Source organism: Astyanax mexicanus, chromosome 9, assembly GCF_023375975.1.
Source record: "Astyanax mexicanus isolate ESR-SI-001 chromosome 9, AstMex3_surface, whole genome shotgun sequence".
In the NCBI taxonomy this organism is placed as follows: domain Eukaryota; kingdom Metazoa; phylum Chordata; class Actinopteri; order Characiformes; family Acestrorhamphidae; genus Astyanax; species Astyanax mexicanus.
Window position 1 is genome coordinate 17,313,578 of NC_064416.1, and position 21,333 is coordinate 17,334,910.

The window sequence follows — 21,333 nt, forward strand, 5'->3', positions numbered from 1 at the left end:
AATTCTTAAAAATAATTGCACAGTTTAAAAAGGTTAAAAACCACTGACATTCCCTCCCTGTGCTGGTCAAGATTTAATCTTGTCTCATCGGCTTAACCAAATATATATCACTTTGATTGCAAGTTTGAGCAGGAAAGGGTTTACCAAGGGTCTTGATTAATCATGTTTCCAATACTTAAGAAAAAAAAATTGCTTAAAACCATTACACACTTTCAGTGCAAACAGTCATTTATTATATCAAAACCTTGATCAAGTCAGTGTATTTCAGTAGATTTGATACAGTTGCATGGCTTTCATTTCACTCCAAACACAATAAGAAAAAGGACAAAAAGATATGCATGTACATCACAAACCTCAAAAGTGTAGGTAACGTGACAGAGAAAACACAGGACCATAGGAAAGGCACTCTTCCTTTCAGAACCAGGACCTTGCCGGAGACTCGTGTAGTGAAGATCAATCTTGGCGGTCCTACACTGTATTAGCATTAAGAAATTAGCATTAAGACATGCTCCTAATCAAGTCATGCTAATCCTGAGCTGTTGGCAGCTGTTCCAGCACTTCGACATGCAGTTCCCTAATTCTAATAACGAGTGTACAACATTGGCATCTTCCTAAAGATTCGAACAGAATCCAACATTTTTTTGCTTGAGGACAAGAAGGGAACCATGTTTGTTTACTTTGTGTTAGAATTTCCAGTACGGTAGCACCACACATCTTCTTCTCTTACCATTTTGTGGAGAGAAACCAACACCAGAACCAACACCAGAAACACCAGATTAGATTAGCTCTTATGAGAGCTTCACAGCTCCCAATACATTCATTCCATAGGAGCCTTGAGGAAAGCATTTTGTCCCCTTCACAAAATGGTTAGAGCAGCTGTATGAATGGAGCTTTTGGATGTATATTTATATAATCAAATGGATCAGTTCAATGGTGCAGTTGTATGGCTTTAATTTCAATCCATTTCACTCTTTCAACCAGAGTTGCAGCTTTTCTTCTTTAAAAGGTAGTAGAAAGAAAAGATAGCTTAGCTAGCTAGCTGTGTGGTGTACCCACAATATGCTATACAATATCTTTTTGTGTTCAGTTGAAAAGCTATTCAGCTATGCTTTGGTGTAAATCATGTTAAATAGCCTGTTGGAATGTTGAGTTAGCATAGCTAGTTGCTTTAGGATCAGTACTACACAAGCTAGTTACTTTAGACTGCAGTCACTTTGAATATGATATGACCACAAACCATTTGATATGAACCGACCGGAAATTCCACAAATGTGGAAGAAACTAACTTGACAGTAAAGTAAACGTGACAGAATAAGGTGGATACATATACTGGTGGACAAATTCACTAATTAAGAGAAGTGTGACAACTGTGCATTTGGGTTGCTGTTTGTTTTGACTTGATTTGGGAGTCGAGCCCTTTGCTACATTGTGTTCCCTCCATTGATATGCATGTCAAAGTGGGTCTTAATTTTCCTTTTTTTATCCCTGTAAGTCTAAATATGTGTGTGTGTGTGTGTGTGCCACCTTCCAGCCACCCCCTAGTCCTACAAGCAATATTACATTTTCATACAAAATTAAATGGGGGAGAGAAAAACAAAACAAACAAACAAAAACAGCAGAGCTGCTGGAGTTTTTAAACCTTGTGTTCAATGTTGTAGACTTAATGTCCTTAATCTGTTGCCGCACAGTTTGTGTGGTTTATCCTCTAGTCTTTAATCAGTGGTTAAATTGTGCAACAGTTGTACCATGACCTTCCAGCCACCCCCAGTCCCACAAGCAAATCTCACATTTTTATACAATATTAAAAAAAAAAAAAAAACACAACAAAACACAAACAACAAGAAAAACAAAGACAGATTGCACAGTGACACGATGATGACATCAAAGAAAACCATCCCACGGGGTCTGCTCCGCCACTCTGGTCCAGAACAGAGTCAGCCCAGAATCCCCAGAAGGGCCCCCTCCCGCCTCCGGGAGTCCCCCAGGGCTCAGTCTTAAGGCCACTGCACGTACACGTTGGCGAGAGAAGAGGGGCTTCAAAGTATCCATCCATCCATCTGTCTGTCCGTCCATCCAGTTCTCGTTTACTCCCTTTTTTTTTTCCTCCTCTTCCCTCTATCCCCACACCCATCTCTCCGCCTGCGAGGATTTCAGCTGGACGGCCTCGGAGCTCTGCTCGTTGCCCTAGAAACAGCGACATGCAGGGTTTTTTTTTTTTTACACAACTGAACAAATGGCAGCACACCGCTCGCCCGTGTACCGGGACGGCCCTACCCGGCTCGCTTTCAAAAGCACGCCCCCGATCAAGGCCAAGGACTTAACCACCAACACCAACACGTTACCAAGACAACCAGCGCTCGCATTCAGAGTGTGTTCGTCAGTGCGCGGACAGGAGCCAGGCAGCAGACGTGAAAAGAAGAGGAAGGAGTCTATCTCCGGCAGTGGCCAAGCCCAGATACATGCCTGTACAGCTCAAGGCCATCCTTACTCAATACCAGCCTTCTCTGCTTCCTACCAGGCTGAAGATGTGAAGGCACAGTAGGCACACTTCAACACTATATATTATTCCTTCAGTTTTAACACACTGATGGAGAGTGCATGCTTCATGCACAATGAAATACAATACTTCGGCAAAAATCTAAATGTACACTATATTTTCTACTTACCGCAAATGTAGTCGCAATACTGTTGCAATAGTGTAGCTTTCGTTATAATTATGGATGCATAGAACACCTTCGTGTTGTTAAAGGTTCCACAGAATGCATTTGTACAGTTGTACAAAGGTGTTTTTTTTAAATTAATGAAATCATTACAAATATATATTTTTGTTCAAGGTAAAAACAGTGGAATTGTCCAACATTGTTCAACATTGTTCTAAATTTGACAAGTTTATTGCATTTTTTTTCTAAGGGTTTTTTCAAACTAGCATTTTAATTCTGATTCGAGGGCGCTTTCTCCAAGTATTAATTTTAATTAGTTAATTTAGTTTATGTATCGCATCATTTCCCTTTCCATCAGTTAACAATACCTCATACATAATAAATCCTCACTTTAATAGCTGGTGTGGAGGAACTTCACGGTAAAACGTCCACCACCACACCAAAATTGCGATTGGTTAAAAAAAAGTTCTTGTATATAAAAACAAACCAGTGGTAATAAGCTCCTCCTCCAAACAAGGAGTGCGGAGGATTGATTTATTCAGGATAAGTGTGAAATGTGAAAACACCCTAAGAGTGCATTACCACTTTGTTATTTTGCCTCAGAATGCAACACAATTTGTTTTGTATTGAAAAAATAATGAGTTAGCTGGTGTAGGTCATCATGTAGCCCACAGCCATATAGCAAAGCCTTACACTGGGTAGTATAGCATTGACTAGCACAGCACATATAGCTTCAACACCATAATAGTATTTTATGTAATTATTCCTGAGCCTTTCCAGATAAATGCAGCTCTTTTTTTTTTCAGGTTATGATGTAACCCCAAAAATAAAGCAGAGCTTATCAAGCCTCCCATAAAGAGAAAGGGAAAATACATTACACAAATAATGGACCATTCAATATTGGTTATTTTGCTTACATAGCAGATCAGAAGAGTTTGGGGAAGTTTTGACTAACAAGCTTTTCTAAGATCTGATCATTTTGATGAACTGCATGAGAAATCAGCCTTAATGAGTAATTAGAATGCTGAAAAAGGTCTGTCCCTGTCAGGGGAGATTTAAACACGTTCCCACACTGAGACTAGAACTCTAGACACTCTACAGCTCTTTTTTTTTTTTTTTTTTAAGCGACAATGGCACTTCCAAAGAAAGAGTCCCTCAAACCTCACTCTCTCAGTCTGTCTCCATCACCATCTCTCTCTCTCTTTAATTGGCTGCAGACACGATGTGGCACACTGCATCTCTCTGCAGCTCAACATTGTCTTTAATCTTAAAGAATCCCCTCAGTGGCTACTTCAACTGCCTTCAGTTAAACATCAAGGCACGCACACATGCACGAAACACACACACACACACACACACACACTTCTTCTATTGCTGTGAGCACTCAAGAGGGAGAGGGACCTAGAAATCGAGAGAGGCAGAGGCAAGAAGTCCGAGGTTGAATTAAGGTCTCTCTCTTTCTGAGAAACATGCATTTCTCGTGCAGAGACATTTTGTGCCGTAATCACAGATAAGCGAGTTTTCACCCCGAATGCTGAGTCGACAGCCGTGCACATTAAATGCACGGCATGACAAACTGCATTTGCCTCACTCAGAAGTCCATATTTAAAGAGGGGCGCTCTGCACAGAGCGTGATAAATTAAAACTGCACATTTCCATCTCTAAACCTCACTAAGCACGTCTCCCCTCTGCAAATGAGGAGGCGAGGGCAAGAGAGGCGCTGGGGTTCATTCAGGTGGTGCGAGCTTGGAGGTGGTATGAGGTAGGTGCACAGAATTTCAGATCACAGACTGAGATTATAAAGAGTGTTGCAGCTTTATTCCTAAAGCATTTCGTCATACGATTAATGGGCCAATAAAAATGCTTCAAAATTATTTGTGGTTAAATGTTGTTACATGTTCCACTGAAAATGAAGGTTTTATTTCCTTTTCCTGTAAAGTTGCCATTTTGGAGATATGTGTTCTTTGCGTAACAACGGCAATATTTTAGTTTATTTCTGAACCTGAACCATCAAATAATTACCAGAAAGTTAATTTGCTTTAGAAATGAACTGTTTAAAACTGTCCTCAAGTAACTCTGTAAATAAAATCTGTATATAATTTATTTGTCTGTTGCATGTAGTGCACAGAAAATCCACCAATGGGCAGAAAATCTGTACCTGATTTGAATTGTTGATTAACAATTTAAGCATAAGTTACTTTATTTTGTAAACACTTTTGCTATTATTGCTATTATTAAGATAATGAATATTAATAATCACGCTGATGTTACAGAGGTCTAAACAACTTCAATCTGTATCAAATAAAATAGATTTAAAGGCATAAAAAAAGAAAAATATGTAGCATTAGAAACATAAAATAACACCTTTATAATCACTGATGATGCACTGACCTGAAGACCTGAAGAATAGCTGCTACTCTGGGCTTAGCATGCTATTAACTGCACTATGTAACTCGGGTGAAGCGTTGGGTTTACCACACTTGCAAGAACTGAGTAACGCTGTATGATCCCATTAGTTATATTAGGGTAATATTTATATCATAACTATATGTAATCATATAAACACCTCTGTTCACATGATTTGTTCACTTTCAATAAATGCAACAATAAAGCACTCAATAAATCACCCAAAATAAAGCATCAACTGATGTGAAACATACACAATATCAATATATTTCCAGTACACTGAAGAACAAATTGAGATAGTGTTAGCATACCTTGGTAGCGATGGCTTTCAGCTTGCCCAGTAAAGAGGGTTTGGAGTAAACCACCTCATCCTCTACCTCTTCCCCTTCTCCCTCCATTATGGCACAGCTGTCAGCCGCTGGTAACTCACACTCCTTGTTGGTAGACATCACCAGTTTGGAATATTTAAACTCCAGTCTATTAGAGGACAAAAAAACAGAATGAGATGCAAATCTTGTCCTGGCCTGCTTGAAGAGGTGGGAACATGCGCTATGTATATAATTGTGACTAAGATAACCATGACTTTAGGCGCATATTTCTAAGTAAGTTAAAGTGGATTATCTACGCTTTTATCAAGAAGATGGTGTACAAGCGCTGCCGAGACTGAGTGCTTTTTTATGGCAGGGGTGTTGAATTCGGCACAGCACCGGCAAGCCCCCTGAGCAGTAAGTAGTGATGTAAGAATGCTCGGGCACGGATTGTTTAAATGCAGTGTGAGTGCAGGCCAGCAGGGGAGTAGGGAGGGAGGGGCAGAATGGCTCAACCAAACTTTGTTTAGTGGGAGTACACCCTAACATCCACCTCCATGCTCCATGATGGCATCCTACAGGAATTAATGATTATTCCAGTAGCAAATTCTGTAGATCTTATTAATTCTATGCCCAAGAGGTTTTAGGCAATGGTAAATAAAGATGGTGGTAACACGATATTAACACTTAAGGAACAATTTAGGCATGTGTTGAGTTATTTTGAAAGGACAGTAGGGACATATACTGCTACACAAGCTGTACAATGACTACTAATTATATCCAAGTTTTATTTTTCATTTAGTGTTTTCCCAATAAAAAAATCTAATAAAATATTTGCAGAAATGTAGCTAAAAGATTCCAGCCAATCAGTAATGATATTTCTATCTGACTGATGGGTGAGTGCGTGATTGAGCTCAGAGGAGGGAGGTCAGATAGGGCTTACTTTTTGTTCTTCTTCCAGAAGTAGCAGGTGAGGGAGATAAGCAGGACGGCACAGAACGCCCCCACCCCAGCTCCCACCTTCAACCAGAAATCGATCATCTCGCACGGTGTGCTCCTCTTTACCGGCAGGCCCACTCCTCCTGTGCAGAGCCTCGGCTCAGTCCACACATACACTGTGTCCTGATGTGAAAAAGCGCGCACACACACAGACACACACACACACACACACACACATATCCAATCACACCTTCATCACTCCATCCATTACCATACATTACTACTGATCACCATGAAAGATCCAGACAGTGTTTTAGACGTTCTACACTCTCGCTCTTCTTTACGTACACACTGAAGATTGACGGTTCAAAGGAAGACAGAGATCTTAGTGAGCTTTGATGAAACGACTGAATAAAGAGCACCTGCACTCCTCCTTTGCAGGCTCCCTCAATCTGGTGGTAGTCGGCCTCAGTGCAGCGTGGGCAGGCACTGGAACTCTCCCACAGGAAGTGAAAGGTGCAGCCGTCGCAGGTGCCTGCTGGACACTGCCTGCATAACGACACATCAGAGTCGGTCAGCTCTCAGCTCAACCATTATCATCATCAAGGGAAACACCAGCTCAATTGCTGATTCAACACTAGCTAACTAATTACTGAAAATTACTATTATTGCATGGACAAAAGTATTGGGATACATGTTTACTTAGTGTTTACTATGAAATCACAGGTATTAAATAGAGTTTTTCCTGTTTTTTTAAGGAAAGATCCAGGAAATACTCTCTTTTTGATTTTGGACCACTGGTGTGAGGATTTAATTGCATTTAGCAGCAAGAGCTTTAGTAAGCGTTGAGGCAGACACATTCCCTACAGCATCATGCTGCAAATTTGCACACAGATGTTGCAGTTAGACCTATAATTCCTGTGTGGGTGAGCATTATCCTGCTAAAAAAATTACAGTTTGAAGCTTTGCCATGGTCACACGATGTTAGTGTTCCTCCTATCACTACTAGGCGTGACCGACTGTCATATGCAATGGCTCCCCAGATCCTCATACCCGCAGCTGCGGCAGCAGTCCTTAATACTGAAACCCGACCATTGTCAGATCACAAACAGAACCCAAGATCAATGATGTAATGATGATGTATGCAAGGGCATTAAAGATGTATTTTCAACAGTCAAAAGTCATCTCTGAACAACTAAAGGTCAACAACCCAAAAGTAGCCTCTGAGAGCATTTTATAGTGAAGCATGAGAAGCACCTTTATGTCATTATGTGGCAAAACTAAGTGTTTTCTTTTCCCCTTCAATGATCTTTATTTAATTTACTGCTGCTAAAAAGGCAATTCTACAAAATTGGATTACACCTGGACTCCACATGGTATCATTCTGGGTGTTTAATCTACTCAAAATAGCAAAGCTTGAATGTACTGCTGCTCGACTTCATCATGCTAAGCCCATAACTGTTGAAACGTGGCTCCTGTGCTGAACATTTTGGATTTTCTGCAAAGTACGGTTTGAATATGGACACTTCATGCTCACTTTCTTTTTTGCTTTCACTCTTTCTACCTGTCTTTTGCTCCCCAGTCCCTTGTTGTTTGAACTTTGTATGAAAAAAAAAACTTGATCACAAACAAAAAAATCGTTATTAAATAATGTATTAAAACCAAAAAATAATTTATTTTTATTCATTAGACATGCATGCCTCTCTATAGAAAAGCCTCTCTGCAGGGCAGGGATTTGTAAAACTGCAAAAGTTACATAAGGACTTTGGCTTTCACACTAATTAAGGAGCCCAGAGACTGGACTCTAGTCTCTCAGCCTTTATGATACATATAATCTAAGATTTCAGTACATCTCGAAGAGGGGCTTTTTTCTTGGGTTCACTAAGCACAGCCCGCACTTCACAGCTGGAGACAAAAGTTTAAAAACGTACAAGCCTTACATTTCCATATGGACAGGCTTTGTGCAAACCAGGCAGAAAGATCACTGCGGAGCTTCAGCAGTTCTGGAGAATGATTAATGGAGAACGTTCACTGAAAGTTTGCTCTGTAAGGAGCAGCATATGAGGTCAGTGTACCTGGGTACTGAGATTTCTCCTTTAGCGGTCTTCTCAGGGCTACAGCGCAGCGTCACCACCGTATTCCGGCCGTTCTCACATGAGGAAGTTGTCTGTGGAGATCTGCACACAGTAGCATGTTAGCACAATGAATATACGTATATAAAAACTAAGCAAAAAAAAAAAACATGCATCAACTGTATGGCCACTGAGACGAACAGAACTTGAGCAGAGCAGATTAGATCACATCTCTCAAAGCAAAATGACAGAGATTTAGTTGGAGGGTTCTCTGTGTTGTTACCGATAATAGAAGTTAATGTCCGGGACTCTCTTGGGTTGAGTGGGGAAGAGTTCTGGTCTGGCTGTAACTCCATTGAGAGATTTCTCCAGTGTGGCTCCTGTAAAACCAACAAAGTATGTGTAAGTAAAAATTATTGTGAAGGAAAATAGAAATAAAGTTAAAACGAAATGCTTAGAAATGTTTATGTCCACTTCTATTGTTATTTTAAATGAATTATTTTTTTTTCCAATTATGTGTTATTAATTGTAGTAGAATTATTTCACTTTTCTGTTCAATCAATCATTTCTTGCACGAACTGAATCTGACAAATAATCAAAAATACTTAATAATGTTGAAATATGTTGCCAGAAGTTGGAAAAAATGGAAGAAAGCGGACATATTTATATATAAATGACTTTACTAAAATAGTACTAAAATATTACCATAACAAAGCATTGGAAAATGCAAAATTATGTGTTATCAGAATCAGAATCAAAATACTTTATTAATTACAGTAGCACCCATTTATGTAAAAAGAATAAATAAATTAACACAATAAATAATAAAGTAAAAATAGATTTTAAAAAGTACAATAAAAATATCTATACCTACTATAATAAATATGAATATATGTATTATACAAAACTGTTACCAATTATGATTGTACCTCTATAAATGCACCCTATTATTACTGCACCTATGATCATTATAGTTGGTTATAGAAACATTGCACAAAAAGGCTACAGTCACATTTTGAGGGAGGAGTTATAAAGTTTGATAGACAATGGTAGGAAGGACTTCCTGTGGCGCTATGTAGTGCATGAGTCTTGCACTAAATGAGCTCCTGTGTCATGAAGTGGGTGAGAGCCACTGACCATTATCGCTGATTATTTTCTTGTACATCAAGAAAAAAACTAATTAAAATATAAAAAAAACATTATTATTATTATTATTATTATTATTAAAGAACACATTTTAGACTAAAATAATGTCAAGAATTGAGAATACATATAATGGAGCCACATCTACAGCATGATAAACAACTTAAACTGTGTGAAGTGAAAGACTAAGCAAAGACATGACATGTTATTACAACAGCTCTCGTCACTCACCGAGAAATGAGTCTGCCAGACTGGTAGACTGGGAAGAGAGGGCTACCCTAAAGCCCCGCCCATCAGAGGGGATGACTGTTGATTGACAGATAAAGGCTTCAACCTTGTTTGCTTCGCTGCCATGAGGATCCTTATCAGACAGGTCTGTAACATTATCTGAACAGACTGCTGGCCTGTGAGCCTGAGAATAATTACAGTGAGTCACATCGATATGCTATTCAACAAGACGAGATGAGAAAATACTAAACATGTGTTACAAAAACTAGTGTGTGGAGATGTACCTCCAGCCCACACAGGCTGATGTTGAAGAGATGGTAGTATTTGGTGCCCTTGGATGTAAAGCTGGGGCCGTTCATGATGGAGCCAGTGGAGCCCAGAGAACTGAAGTCAAACTGCAGCGTGTGGTTCAGCTCAGTGTGTGTGAAGGAGCAGTCGCTGAAGCACAAGCTGTGCTCCTAACAAAACAATACATATCATTTCATGGGCTCAGACTCTCACCTTGTGGGGTTCTTTCCCTTGAAGAACACCCATTTTTTTATTGTATGACTGTCTCAGAAAATACTATGGTATCAGAGAATGATGTTAAATTATAATTTCCCAAAAGTATTAACATAACAAACAGAATTATACATATGATAAACCACAGACTAGATTTGATTTCTAAAAACAAGTGGATTTCATTTTCTTCTGAGATGGATTTCTCTGTAGCTATTGACAAACTGAGAGCTGCTTACATACAGTGTGTCTTGCTGATTGTTTTGATACTGTATTTGCATTGTTTCTGTAGGTTATTTTTAAGTTGTGTTATGAAGCCATGGGCAGCTGATTAGTTGTGATGCTAGCAACCAGGTTCAGCTAGGTTAAAGCAACAATGCCAACAGACACAGCAGCTGGTCTTGACAGTGTTGGAGCAGTTTAGCTACAGTGCTAACCTGAATGTTTTTCTGAGCTGGATCACTTGCTAAAAGTTGTTGTGTCTGAACCTGCATTATGAAGCCTAGAGTAGGCTCAAATGGGTTAAAACCACGTGGCTAACAAACAGAGCAGCCAGCACTCAGATGACGACTCTAACTGAGCTCTGTAACCTTAGACTAAATTGTGGATAGACCCATTAGAAGGGTCCAGCTTAGCTAAGTAATGCAAGGCAAAGAATGGCAACCATATTTACCACACAGGTGAAATGTGGCTTATTTCTTTAACCCATCCACACAGTGAATACATACATACTGATCAGATAAGAGCCTTTCTCCAGGGCCCTACTATGACAGCTTACTGAACCCAGGTATCAAACCCACAACCCTGACGTTAATAGTCCAATGTTCCAACTGCTATGCCCCATACGTTTTCAAAGGTTACTTCTGGACGTTCAGTGCACACATGCTTGCTGGGCTCATGGTTATATGGTGGAATGTATTGTGCTGCAGTAGGACTTTATTTCTGGACAAGACAACCAGAAGACTACAACAAAAAAAAGCAAATGAATCTTCAAGCTGAAATTCCCTCAGCTCATACTGTACATTCCCTCACTCTTCTCCTGTTTGCCTCAAGCAGCTCACGTCAAGTTCAGAACACTGGTACTAGCACACAGATCAATAAGAAGCAGAAGTTATATATAGGATATAATCAAACCATATGTTCCTATAAGATCACTCTGTTCTGCTGTGTCTGAAGAAGCTACAAAGATCTCCACATAAAAGATCTGCACAGGTTTGGTGTATTTTTGCTAGAAAGTGGACTATTACACTGCCAGAGGGCGATTAAGGTTGTTCTGCACATCTACTTAAAAAGATTTATATAAACTAGCTCTTAAAAATGCTTAACAATTATTGAGGGTTTTCAATGCCTTCTATTACTAAAGAAACATGTACCAACCTACTTATTATTTGATATTATATAAAAAACATACACTGCTTGGCCAAAAAAAAAAAAAAAGTTGCCACCGAAAAAAAAGGCCACACTCTAATATTTTGTCTGATTGCTGCATACATTCGCTGTGGATTGTTTGATAAGCTTCTGCAATGTCTCAAGATTTATTTAAATCCAGTGTTGCATTCATTTTTCACCAAAATGATGATCTCATGCTCCCTGAATTACTCTTTCACAATTCCAGCACCATGAATCCTGACATTGTCATCTTGGAATATGGCCGTGCCATCAGGGAAGAAAAAAAATCCATAGATGGAATAATATGGTCTATATTCAGTATATTCAGCTAGTCAGCTGACCTCATTCTTTCAGCACATACTGTTGCTGAACCTAGACCTGACCAACTGCAGCATCAACCCCACATAATTTACTTACTTAAATCCAGGTGGTGACTTTATTTTGGGCTAGGCAATGTATTTGTACACATACAAAATAAACTAGCTTTTTCTTTTACTGTCATCTACTGTACCTTGTTGCTGCGGCTGCCTGGTCCGCACGGCTGACACGCGTCTCGGCCATACACGTGGTGTCCTGAGAGGAAGGTGTTGGGAGGGCACTCTTGGCACTGATTGGTCTCTTCATCTATGTAGTAGCCAGCAGGGCATGGCACACAGGCTGAGCCAGGCTGCTGAGACTCTATGGCACAAGCTCTGCAGGATGAAGCTACACCATCCAGAGCATTGGTTACAGTGATCAGGTAGATCTTCACCATGTCGTTCACGTACTGACGCACCTGAGAGCGAGCGAGCGAGCGAGAGAGAGAGAGAGAGAGAGAGAGAGAGAGAGAGAGAGAGAGAGAGAGAGAGATCACAACTCTTCTCAAATAATTACAACATAGAACACTGTTATTAATATCTTATTCATTTATTTTCATTTTTTTACTATGTATTTATATTTATGTAATGTAAGATACGTAAGATATGTTAATATATATATTTGTATATGTATTGTTATGTATTTATTTATTTATTTTTTACCTTTAGTATATTAACTTCTTGTTTCATTGCTTTGGCAAAAACTGTTAATTGCAATTCATGCCAATAAAGCTTTTTTAAATGGAAAAAAAAATAACATTGAGAGAGAGAGAGAGAGAGAGAGAGAGAGAGAGAGAGAGAAAGGGAGAGAGAGCAAGAGAAAGGGAGAGAGAGCAAGAGAAAGGGAGAGAGAGCAAGAGAGAAAGCGAGAGAGCGTGAGAGAGAGAGAGAGAGAGAGAGAGAGAGAGAGAAAGAGAGAGAGATAGAGAGAGAATAAGATGTGTAAATACAAGATGTCAAACTGCACATCAAATAATGAAGAACCAATGACAATTTGTGATCATCAATCAATCAATAATTGCCTCTCTGGCCATGAAACCCCACTACCACACTACAAAACTTCTCACTAGAACTGCATAAGGCTAGGTAACTGAAAATCGTATTATAATTATACATATATATGTGTGTGTTTGTGTGTACTGACATCCTTAGCCTGGTTAATCCGTTGGAAGGCCCATGTGAAAGACACAGATGCATTCTTAGTCATGATGTGGGTGTAGGATTGTTTCTCCTTACTGCCCTCCCACGACTCCACCACACTGGTGCTCCTTCTGTCTGTGTCCTGCAAAACAACAACAAACACACACGCAGTGTGAAGAAACTGTGCTGAACTAAAGACGGACACTGCAGAACTGTCCAAAACACTGAAGCGCTGAGGAAAGCACAAGTTCTACGACTATAAACATACACACAGATACTCACTTACCATCATAAAATACAGCTCACAGTCAGCAGAACAGGTGGTTTCAAACACAAAGGTGACGCGTCCAAACTCAGTTCCACTGGTTCCACTGACTGATGTAGGCAACCTGAGATACATGAATCAGGTATGATTTCGTATAATTTACACTACTGTGTTCTTGCATTACAGCTGGCAAATAAGGCATTTATTCAGTCTAAGCATTTTTGTCCCAAACCAGATATACAGTGTATATATATATGTATATATACATATATACACACATATATATATATATATATATATATATACACACAGTGTTACAGGGCTATGTATTACCAAACTGTTATATTGGGATCAAAATAAAACTCTTATTTTATAAGCTTTGCTTATATTAAGTGGTTATATTATATTAAGTTATGAAACAGGTGAAAGATTACAAAAGCAGGATTTTACAACCCAAGAACACTGTTTTGAATCCTATCTAAGTTGTGTTGTTTTAATGCTGAAGAAAATTTTAGCCAGTCAGCTTTTAGCCTTACCTCACTTCCCCAGGGTTTGACTTTTTGAGTCTTACCAGTAAAAAAAATAAACCTGTGCTTTCCATTCTGATGTGTGATTATCTCCAGTTTGGTTCAGCTGGGTGAAAGCTATTGTGGGCTGGGAGTTAGCTTTTAGCCTAGCACTGATTGCTTTTTGCTTCTGTGTTTTTTGTTATTTTTTTGCTTTTGCATTATGTGCAGAGTGCATCTCCCCTTCTGAGGACACTGGTAGATAAAAAAAAAGCCACTCACACCTTCACAGCATGAATGAGCTGGTTATTTTCGTTTGCTGATAAGCATTGGACACGTCCAGGTAGCTGCGCCCTTAAAATACCAATGCGCCAAAGTCAGAGCGCACCTGGCTCTTAAAGGGAATGGCAAGTGACAGACTGAATAATTTATTGCATGTTACACCCAAAACATACCCATGATCAATTAAGAGAATAAGTACATGCCTTTTTACGAGGAGTTTCGAGCTATGCTAGTTATATTTTTCCTGTCTTTATGACAGCAGACACACTGACGCACCTAAAATTAAGCTGCGTCGTGCGTGGACGAGTGCTTAGTGCCTAAACATTACAAAAACAGGGCCCTATGTCTTCTTATAGACACCATTATATTTTACCATTTCTGCAGCATTGACCAGGGCTTTCTATAATGTACTGGGTGTGTGTGCCTATTAGGACTGTAAATATAAAAAGTTTGACAGTTTTCTAGTGCAACTTTATTGCAACTCTGAGCTGAGAAACAAGCATTAAAACACTAAAGCTTGAAGACAGGGTGCTTTAGAACTAGCGGGGAAAAAAGTTGAACACCATCCTACTGCAGCAGAAATCAGCTTTCTGCAGAAGCAATTAGGCAGCTTTGTTTCAGTTAATTAAAAGAGAGTTTCTTTATTCAAAATGTACAGTACTGTTTCCATTCTTTTTTATAACTACGATCTGAATATACTTTAAATATATTTCACGTCGTGTGAATGCACAAGCTACTCAATTTAATTACACAATAATTATTTCATCACATCTTTACAGAAAGATACTTTGGCTCACCTGAATCCAGGCACTTTAAGGTTTAAGATGAGGTAGTCATTATCTGATCCACCTGCTCCAGAACGAATGTGATCTCCTGCTACTTCCCAACCTAAACCATGTAGAGACACACATACACAGAAAAAGCAAAAAATGAAAAAGAGCAAAATGCACACTGTCGCTGTCACACAAAATGTCAGTTTTACAGATAAATAAACAAAAACATTTTTTTAGAATGAGAGTCAGTGTAAATATAATTTATTTAATTTTGGGGCTTTTCTATTGGTCCATAAATCATGACATTTTGATACAATGTAACAAACAACTGATTTTTGTGCAACTCCAAAAGCAGATAAACAGAACTATATTGGGGGGAAAAAAACACGGGTGCAACTCTCCGTCCGCGCAGTCAAATTTCAGCAGCCATGCATGGCACAACAGTGCCATCTATCTTTCTGATTTAGGCATTGCATCTGATTAAAAGCGGCCTCTCTGCAGGGATCTCCCTCTCACCATTCATGCCGTCACACTTGGTGTTGGCCACATTGAAGCAGGACGACTTCATGTTGGCAGGCAGAATGTTCCACCACTTGTATTCATAGCCCAGAGCAGGCTCCGTGCCTGCTGGGCACGGCTGGCACTCTAGGTGGAAACAAACACACACACACACACACACACACACACAGAGACACAGAGAAACACACACAAGTAAATGGCATCACAGGTTTTCTGTAGCTTTTCTTGAAAATACATGATGTTTATAATTATCCTAAAAGCCTTAGTTAATGTGGAATAAAGGCAAAAAATAGGCACATACTTGATGGAATTATTATTGCATGTTGGTATATTAATATGTTGGATTTCATGTTGGATTGGGCTCTATATGAATGTGTGATCGTATTTAAATATACTGATCAACCATAACATTAAAAATATTAAAACCACCTGCCTCACATTGTGTAGATCTGCCTCACCCTCATTCTACTAAAACTGCTCTAACCATTCAGGGCATGGACTCCACAAAAACTCTGAAGGTATCCTGTGGTATTTGGCACCAAAACATTTCAAGTTGTGAGATTGGACCTCCAAGGAGTTCATCAATTTGCTTTAGGCACCCATGACCCTGTTTTTGGTTCACTTGTTGTCCTTCCTTGGAGTAATTTAGGTAGGTACTGGACACTGCACACCGAAAGACCACAAGTCTGGATCAACTGATGAGTTTGTTTACCTGGAGCATTTTCTCCCTGTGTTTGGTTTGGTTTCACACAGGCACAAACCTAAACGCACCAAAATGCGAACAAGTTGTCACCTCTGATTGGTCAGAGCTGTCTGGCGCAGGAACAAGAACGTAAATATATTGATAAGATTCTGTGTTCCAGAGTGCATATATAGCACAGTGCAAAGCTGCTTTTACACTGAACCCTAAAAATTAGCTGCTGCGCTTTCAAACACAGTGTTTTCAATGGGGTGTACAGCACAGATGTAGTAGTAAAGTAGTAAACTGAGTCACGCACACACTGCACGTGTAAACAGCATGGAACAGAGACAGCATTTGTACATAGCTGTGGTCATTAGCATCATTATCCGGCTAATATATCAGATTAAACAACGGTTTATCAGCAGTTTAGCTCAATTAAAAAAAGTATATTTGATAGCTGGGTCGGTTGCCCATTGTTACATCTGATTACAGCAGAGCATCAATGTTTGTTAGCTATCGAATTAGTGCATCTACTGTATATGATTCGTGGTAATCAGATAATGGAAAAAACCCACAAGTTTACAAGAGTCAGATAATCTTCAAATTTATGCAGTGTATTTATGTTGCTTTTTTAACAAACCAAGATGCAATATATCAGCCAGAAGAGGATACTTTAAATCCTTCAGTTTCAGAGTTGGTCTGAAAGTGTTTTGTCACCAACTCACAGGTGCTTATTTCCAGTACCATGGTCTGATTTCATACATGCACAGACTGATAAATCTGAGAATACTCCGGTTAAGAGTTTATGTGCACTGAGATTTCATTATTGAGCTACAATCCAGCTCTCGTTACCAGATTTGTTATTCTTTTTCTTTTTTTTGGAGTATGTCAGTGACATGAATACTTGAATAAATCAGATACCTGCAGTAATCAGATAATGAACGGATTTAAAAAACTACAGTAAATCACCTTTCAGTCCATCAGAGTAGGTTCCTTGAGGGCAGGGCAGGCAGGTAGCAGTGTTGTTGTTATAGAAACCCGGGTTGCAGGGTGGACATGGCTCACGTTCTCCAGAAGGGGGCAGGGTTACTGCATCAGGAACTTCCTCCAGACAGATCTTAGGCTCTATCCACTTATAAATGATCTGTGTCTTAGAGATACAGACACAACAAAAAGGTATTAACTCATATGAATAGACAGCATCTCCAATCACTGATTAATTATGATAATTTAGCTTCACAGCTCCATTATTAGCTTGATAAAGATGAAAAAATGAAAAAAAGGGTTGAGCTTACCTTGCCCTCCTCATCACAGACACTGTGGATCTGGAAGTAGTCTTTTTTTGAGCATGCAGGTCTGGCCTTACACACAGAGGAGCCTTCCACTGGCCAATACACAGGAAAAAAACACAATCATATGATAAATTTAAAAAACATTAGCTTTCAAAGAGTCGTAGTAACACTAGTAACAGTACCATAGTATTTTACAAATAGATTATTTTAGAATAGTATTTAATACCATTTCAATGTGAAACAATTATGGCTGCATTCTGAGATCCGGATAGTTAATGCCTAAGAAAGTAATGTCTTACAAACTTGAGAAGATATGAACAAATTTAAGTCTATCAGGATAATAACATTATTGAACTATTGTACAATGTATGTATGTCAGGTTTCTGGGCTCTGAGAGGTCCAGCAGGCTAAGCACTGCAACTATGATCAGGAGATTGCCGGTTCGAATCCTGTTCATGTAGCTTGCCATCAGCTACCAAAACCCTGAGAGAGCACAACTGGCCTTGCTGTCTCTGCGTGGGTAGATGGTGCTCTCTCCCCACATCACTCCAAAGGGGGATGTCGATCAACACAAGGCTGGGTCTGTGAGCTGATGTATCAGAACCGAGTCGCTGCGCTTTCCTCAAAGTGTGCTGTGATGCTACTCGGTAATGCTGTATCAGCAGCATTTCGAAAAGAGGTGGTGGCTGACTTCATATATGTCGGAGGAGGCATGTGCTAGTCTTTACCATCCTGGTGTTGGGACATCACTAGTGATAGGGGGAGTCTTAATGAGCGGGTTGGGTAATTGGCCGTGTAAATTGGGGATAAAATGGGATAAAAATAAAGAAATAAGAAATAAAATGATAAGCTACTGAAAAGACAAGTGGAAAACTAGCGTATATTGCAGGGAAGCAAATTAAAGCCTTAACACTACGTATATTCCTAAAACTGTAATTACATTATTTTGATACATCATCATCTCTATATCAGTGAAATTAAATTTAATATTATCATTTAGAAAAATGATGGTTTATTATTCATTTTTGTTTTTATTTGAAAACAGAAGCTAATATACTATGCAGAACAGCATCTAAACTGTACTTTGTGTGAATGTGTGCATGAGTGTTCACTGCACGGACACACCATATCTGTTTGTCCATCATAAGTATGGTGAATATGGTTGTTTTGTCTCATCATGTATTGTCTTGCTACTAGAGACATAACCTTTAAAAAAAATTATAAAGAACCTGTGTGTGTGTGTGTGTGTGTGTGTGCTGTGTTACAGCTTTGTGAGGTTGTGCTTACATGCATAGTGTGTAGTTGTGTTGCAGGGAGTGCAGGAGCTGGCTCCTCTGCCTGAGTAAGTGTTTCTGGGACAGAGTTCACAGGAGGAGGAACCGGGAGATTTACTGAATGTCCCTGGTTTACAAGGCAAACACTCCGACATATAAGCCACACCTTATAGACAGAAAGAGAGAGAGACAAAACAAATAAGAATATAGAGAAAGGTATATCTGTATTAAAGCGGATTAACTGAGAACTTTACAGTATTATTATTATTATTATTATTATTCATATTGAGAATGGCTGCTGCACCTTCTATCTGGATGTTCTTGAGAAGAACAGGTTTGACTATTTTAGCTCCCACTGTAACACCAGTAGTTCTCCAGTACAGGACATTAGTGCCAGACTTCAAACTGACCTGCATGAGTAAGACAGGACACACACACAACAAACTATGACTACACGCAGGTGTGCAAATACACACAAAGCATCAAACAGATATATATGGTTAAGCAAAAACCACATATCCCAGAAACATGTGTCTTTACAGGAAAGAAGTCAATGGTAAAATATTTTATTCTATATTATAGTCCATACTATAATATATATATATATATATATATATATATATATATATATATATATATACTGGAGCGTTTATAGCAGTCCATTTATTATAAAATGTTGATGCAATGTAAAGAACATCAGATTCAGATACTGTCAGAAAAAAGGAACACATATTTCTATAATATATATATTATATAATATTTTTGCTCAAATAACTAATGCAAGATATCAGCATGTGTGTCTGAGTGTATAAACACTCCAATACCGTGTGTTTGCTCCACTGCCCATTGCTGGTCAGTTTAATCCACTTCTGGTCAGAGGTCTTCTCCATTTCTTGGCACTGGTCATTCTGTATCTGTAACTCACAAAAACAGCTAATTCAGCTTCAACCAACAAAATATAATTTTTTTTGTACCCTACATATTATCAGTTACTGCTCTATCTATATACTTACAAAGAATTCAAAAAAGATGTTGTTGTCCACATACTGGTACTCAAAGGAGACCGAGCCCTGCTTCTTTAAGTGTACGGCATAGACCAGAGATACACTGCATTCATCTCTGTTCGACTCCACATAACTTCCCTGAGCAATCCACGAGGAGCTAAGAGGTAACAAACACATATTACCGTATATAAATCCTGATCAAGTCATGTAGACAGAAAGAAAAGAACAAAACAAAACTTGCATTTCATAAAAGGCATTACTCTAATTCTCATTTTATTTGTGCAAGCATTAAAAAAAAAAAAAAAAAAAAAAAAGAACATTCAGTTGTTGCCACTTTTGGGAAAAATAAAAAAGAATCATCAAATTGCCAACAAATAAAAAAAAGTAGCACTCCAAAAAAAGACACCTGCCGTGGCCTAGTAAATCTTATATGTTTTAATAACTGTCCGATTTATACTAATAGGAAAAATAATTTATGAACAATAGATTGTCATGGATTATTAATAGATTATCATGGACAATAATATGCGAACAATTTCTAAACAAAAATAATAATGTTTTATGCCATGCCAAGGGAAGCTGCCAGAGTTTCTTGACGGTGTGCATGGACAAATCTAGCCAAACACCATCAGTCACGATCATTACCACACAACGCACTGTCCACTATGTGTGGTAATGACTTTTATGACTTAATCCCACTACACACGTGACACTGTGGATTGAGGACTATGCACATCAGGCCTTGGCCAGATTCTATAAATGAATGTTGCCTTGTCATGAGCATGCTGACCAGTGGTCAGCCTCACTCACAGGATGTATACAGGTGTGTGTGTTTCCGAGGTAACACTTCATCATGATCAGCTTAATGATCAACATACTGTTGACTTTTTTTACTACAATGTGCAATTATTAAGCAATCACCACATATAGCTCTTCTAATAATAATAATAATAATAAATTAAATGTATATATTTATACATCATCCACTTTAATTAGCATTAGCAGCATTACTAAAGGATAACTTGAATTAAATTTTAGTATGCTGATGTAACCCAAATTACATTAGGAAAAATTAGCAATCTGGAATCATCACGCCTTCCTAGTCATTTTAATACAAACGTAAAAAACAAAACTTATAATAGGAACCAAATATTATTTTTTTCTCTTTTTGATAAGTTATGTTAAACATGCTTGTTCTTATCCATGAGCCATAATGGTAAATGACTCCACAAACAACTGGACAAAGCCTCCATCCATCACTCACCCGTTACAGGACGGGCCCTGCTGCCCATGTGGAGTGTTGTCGAGGTAGGTTGCCACACTGCTGAATCCGCGGGGAATATCATCCCACTCGTCAAAACGGATGCCGCTGCCCAGTGAATAGGATCCGGCCGCACACTGAGTGCACTCCTGAGCAGACATCTCCAGAAACTCCCCCGCCGCACACGAAAAACCTGCCAAAGACCAGTTTAATTACATAACAGACAGTGAAGCATCAGCAGGGAAAACACAACACACTCTTAGAAAGTTATAATTGACAAGGTCACAGCCCAGGGTCAGCCAGGCTGGAGGGCTGGGGCTCTCCTGAAGGGCTAAA

At 39.0% G+C, this 21,333-nt stretch overlaps 1 protein-coding gene across 2 annotated transcripts in view; it reads right to left on the minus strand.

The window, feature by feature from the left end:
• Positions 1-210: 210 nt before the first annotated feature.
• elapor2a (endosome-lysosome associated apoptosis and autophagy regulator family member 2a) overlaps positions 211-21,333 on the minus strand; it is a 30,313-nt gene continuing 9,190 nt past the window's right edge. For both annotated transcript variants that reach the window (XM_049483495.1, XM_049483496.1), the window contains 20 exons: positions 21,001-21,190; positions 19,746-19,893; positions 19,557-19,646; positions 19,037-19,142; positions 18,746-18,898; positions 17,462-17,550; positions 17,136-17,316; positions 15,482-15,610; positions 14,990-15,080; positions 13,426-13,528; positions 13,144-13,281; positions 12,155-12,418; positions 10,041-10,214; positions 9,760-9,940; positions 8,669-8,765; positions 8,389-8,490; positions 6,736-6,862; positions 6,318-6,496; positions 5,378-5,543; positions 211-2,184 (listed from right to left, as the gene is read on the minus strand). In XM_049483495.1, coding sequence (XP_049339452.1) covers positions 2,116-2,184; positions 5,378-5,543; positions 6,318-6,496; positions 6,736-6,862; positions 8,389-8,490; positions 8,669-8,765; positions 9,760-9,940; positions 10,041-10,214; positions 12,155-12,418; positions 13,144-13,281; positions 13,426-13,528; positions 14,990-15,080; positions 15,482-15,610; positions 17,136-17,316; positions 17,462-17,550; positions 18,746-18,898; positions 19,037-19,142; positions 19,557-19,646; positions 19,746-19,893; positions 21,001-21,190 — 2,777 coding nt within the window. In that variant the 3' untranslated portion in view covers positions 211-2,115. The remainder of the gene's footprint in view (positions 2,185-5,377; positions 5,544-6,317; positions 6,497-6,735; positions 6,863-8,388; positions 8,491-8,668; positions 8,766-9,759; positions 9,941-10,040; positions 10,215-12,154; positions 12,419-13,143; positions 13,282-13,425; positions 13,529-14,989; positions 15,081-15,481; positions 15,611-17,135; positions 17,317-17,461; positions 17,551-18,745; positions 18,899-19,036; positions 19,143-19,556; positions 19,647-19,745; positions 19,894-21,000; positions 21,191-21,333) is intronic.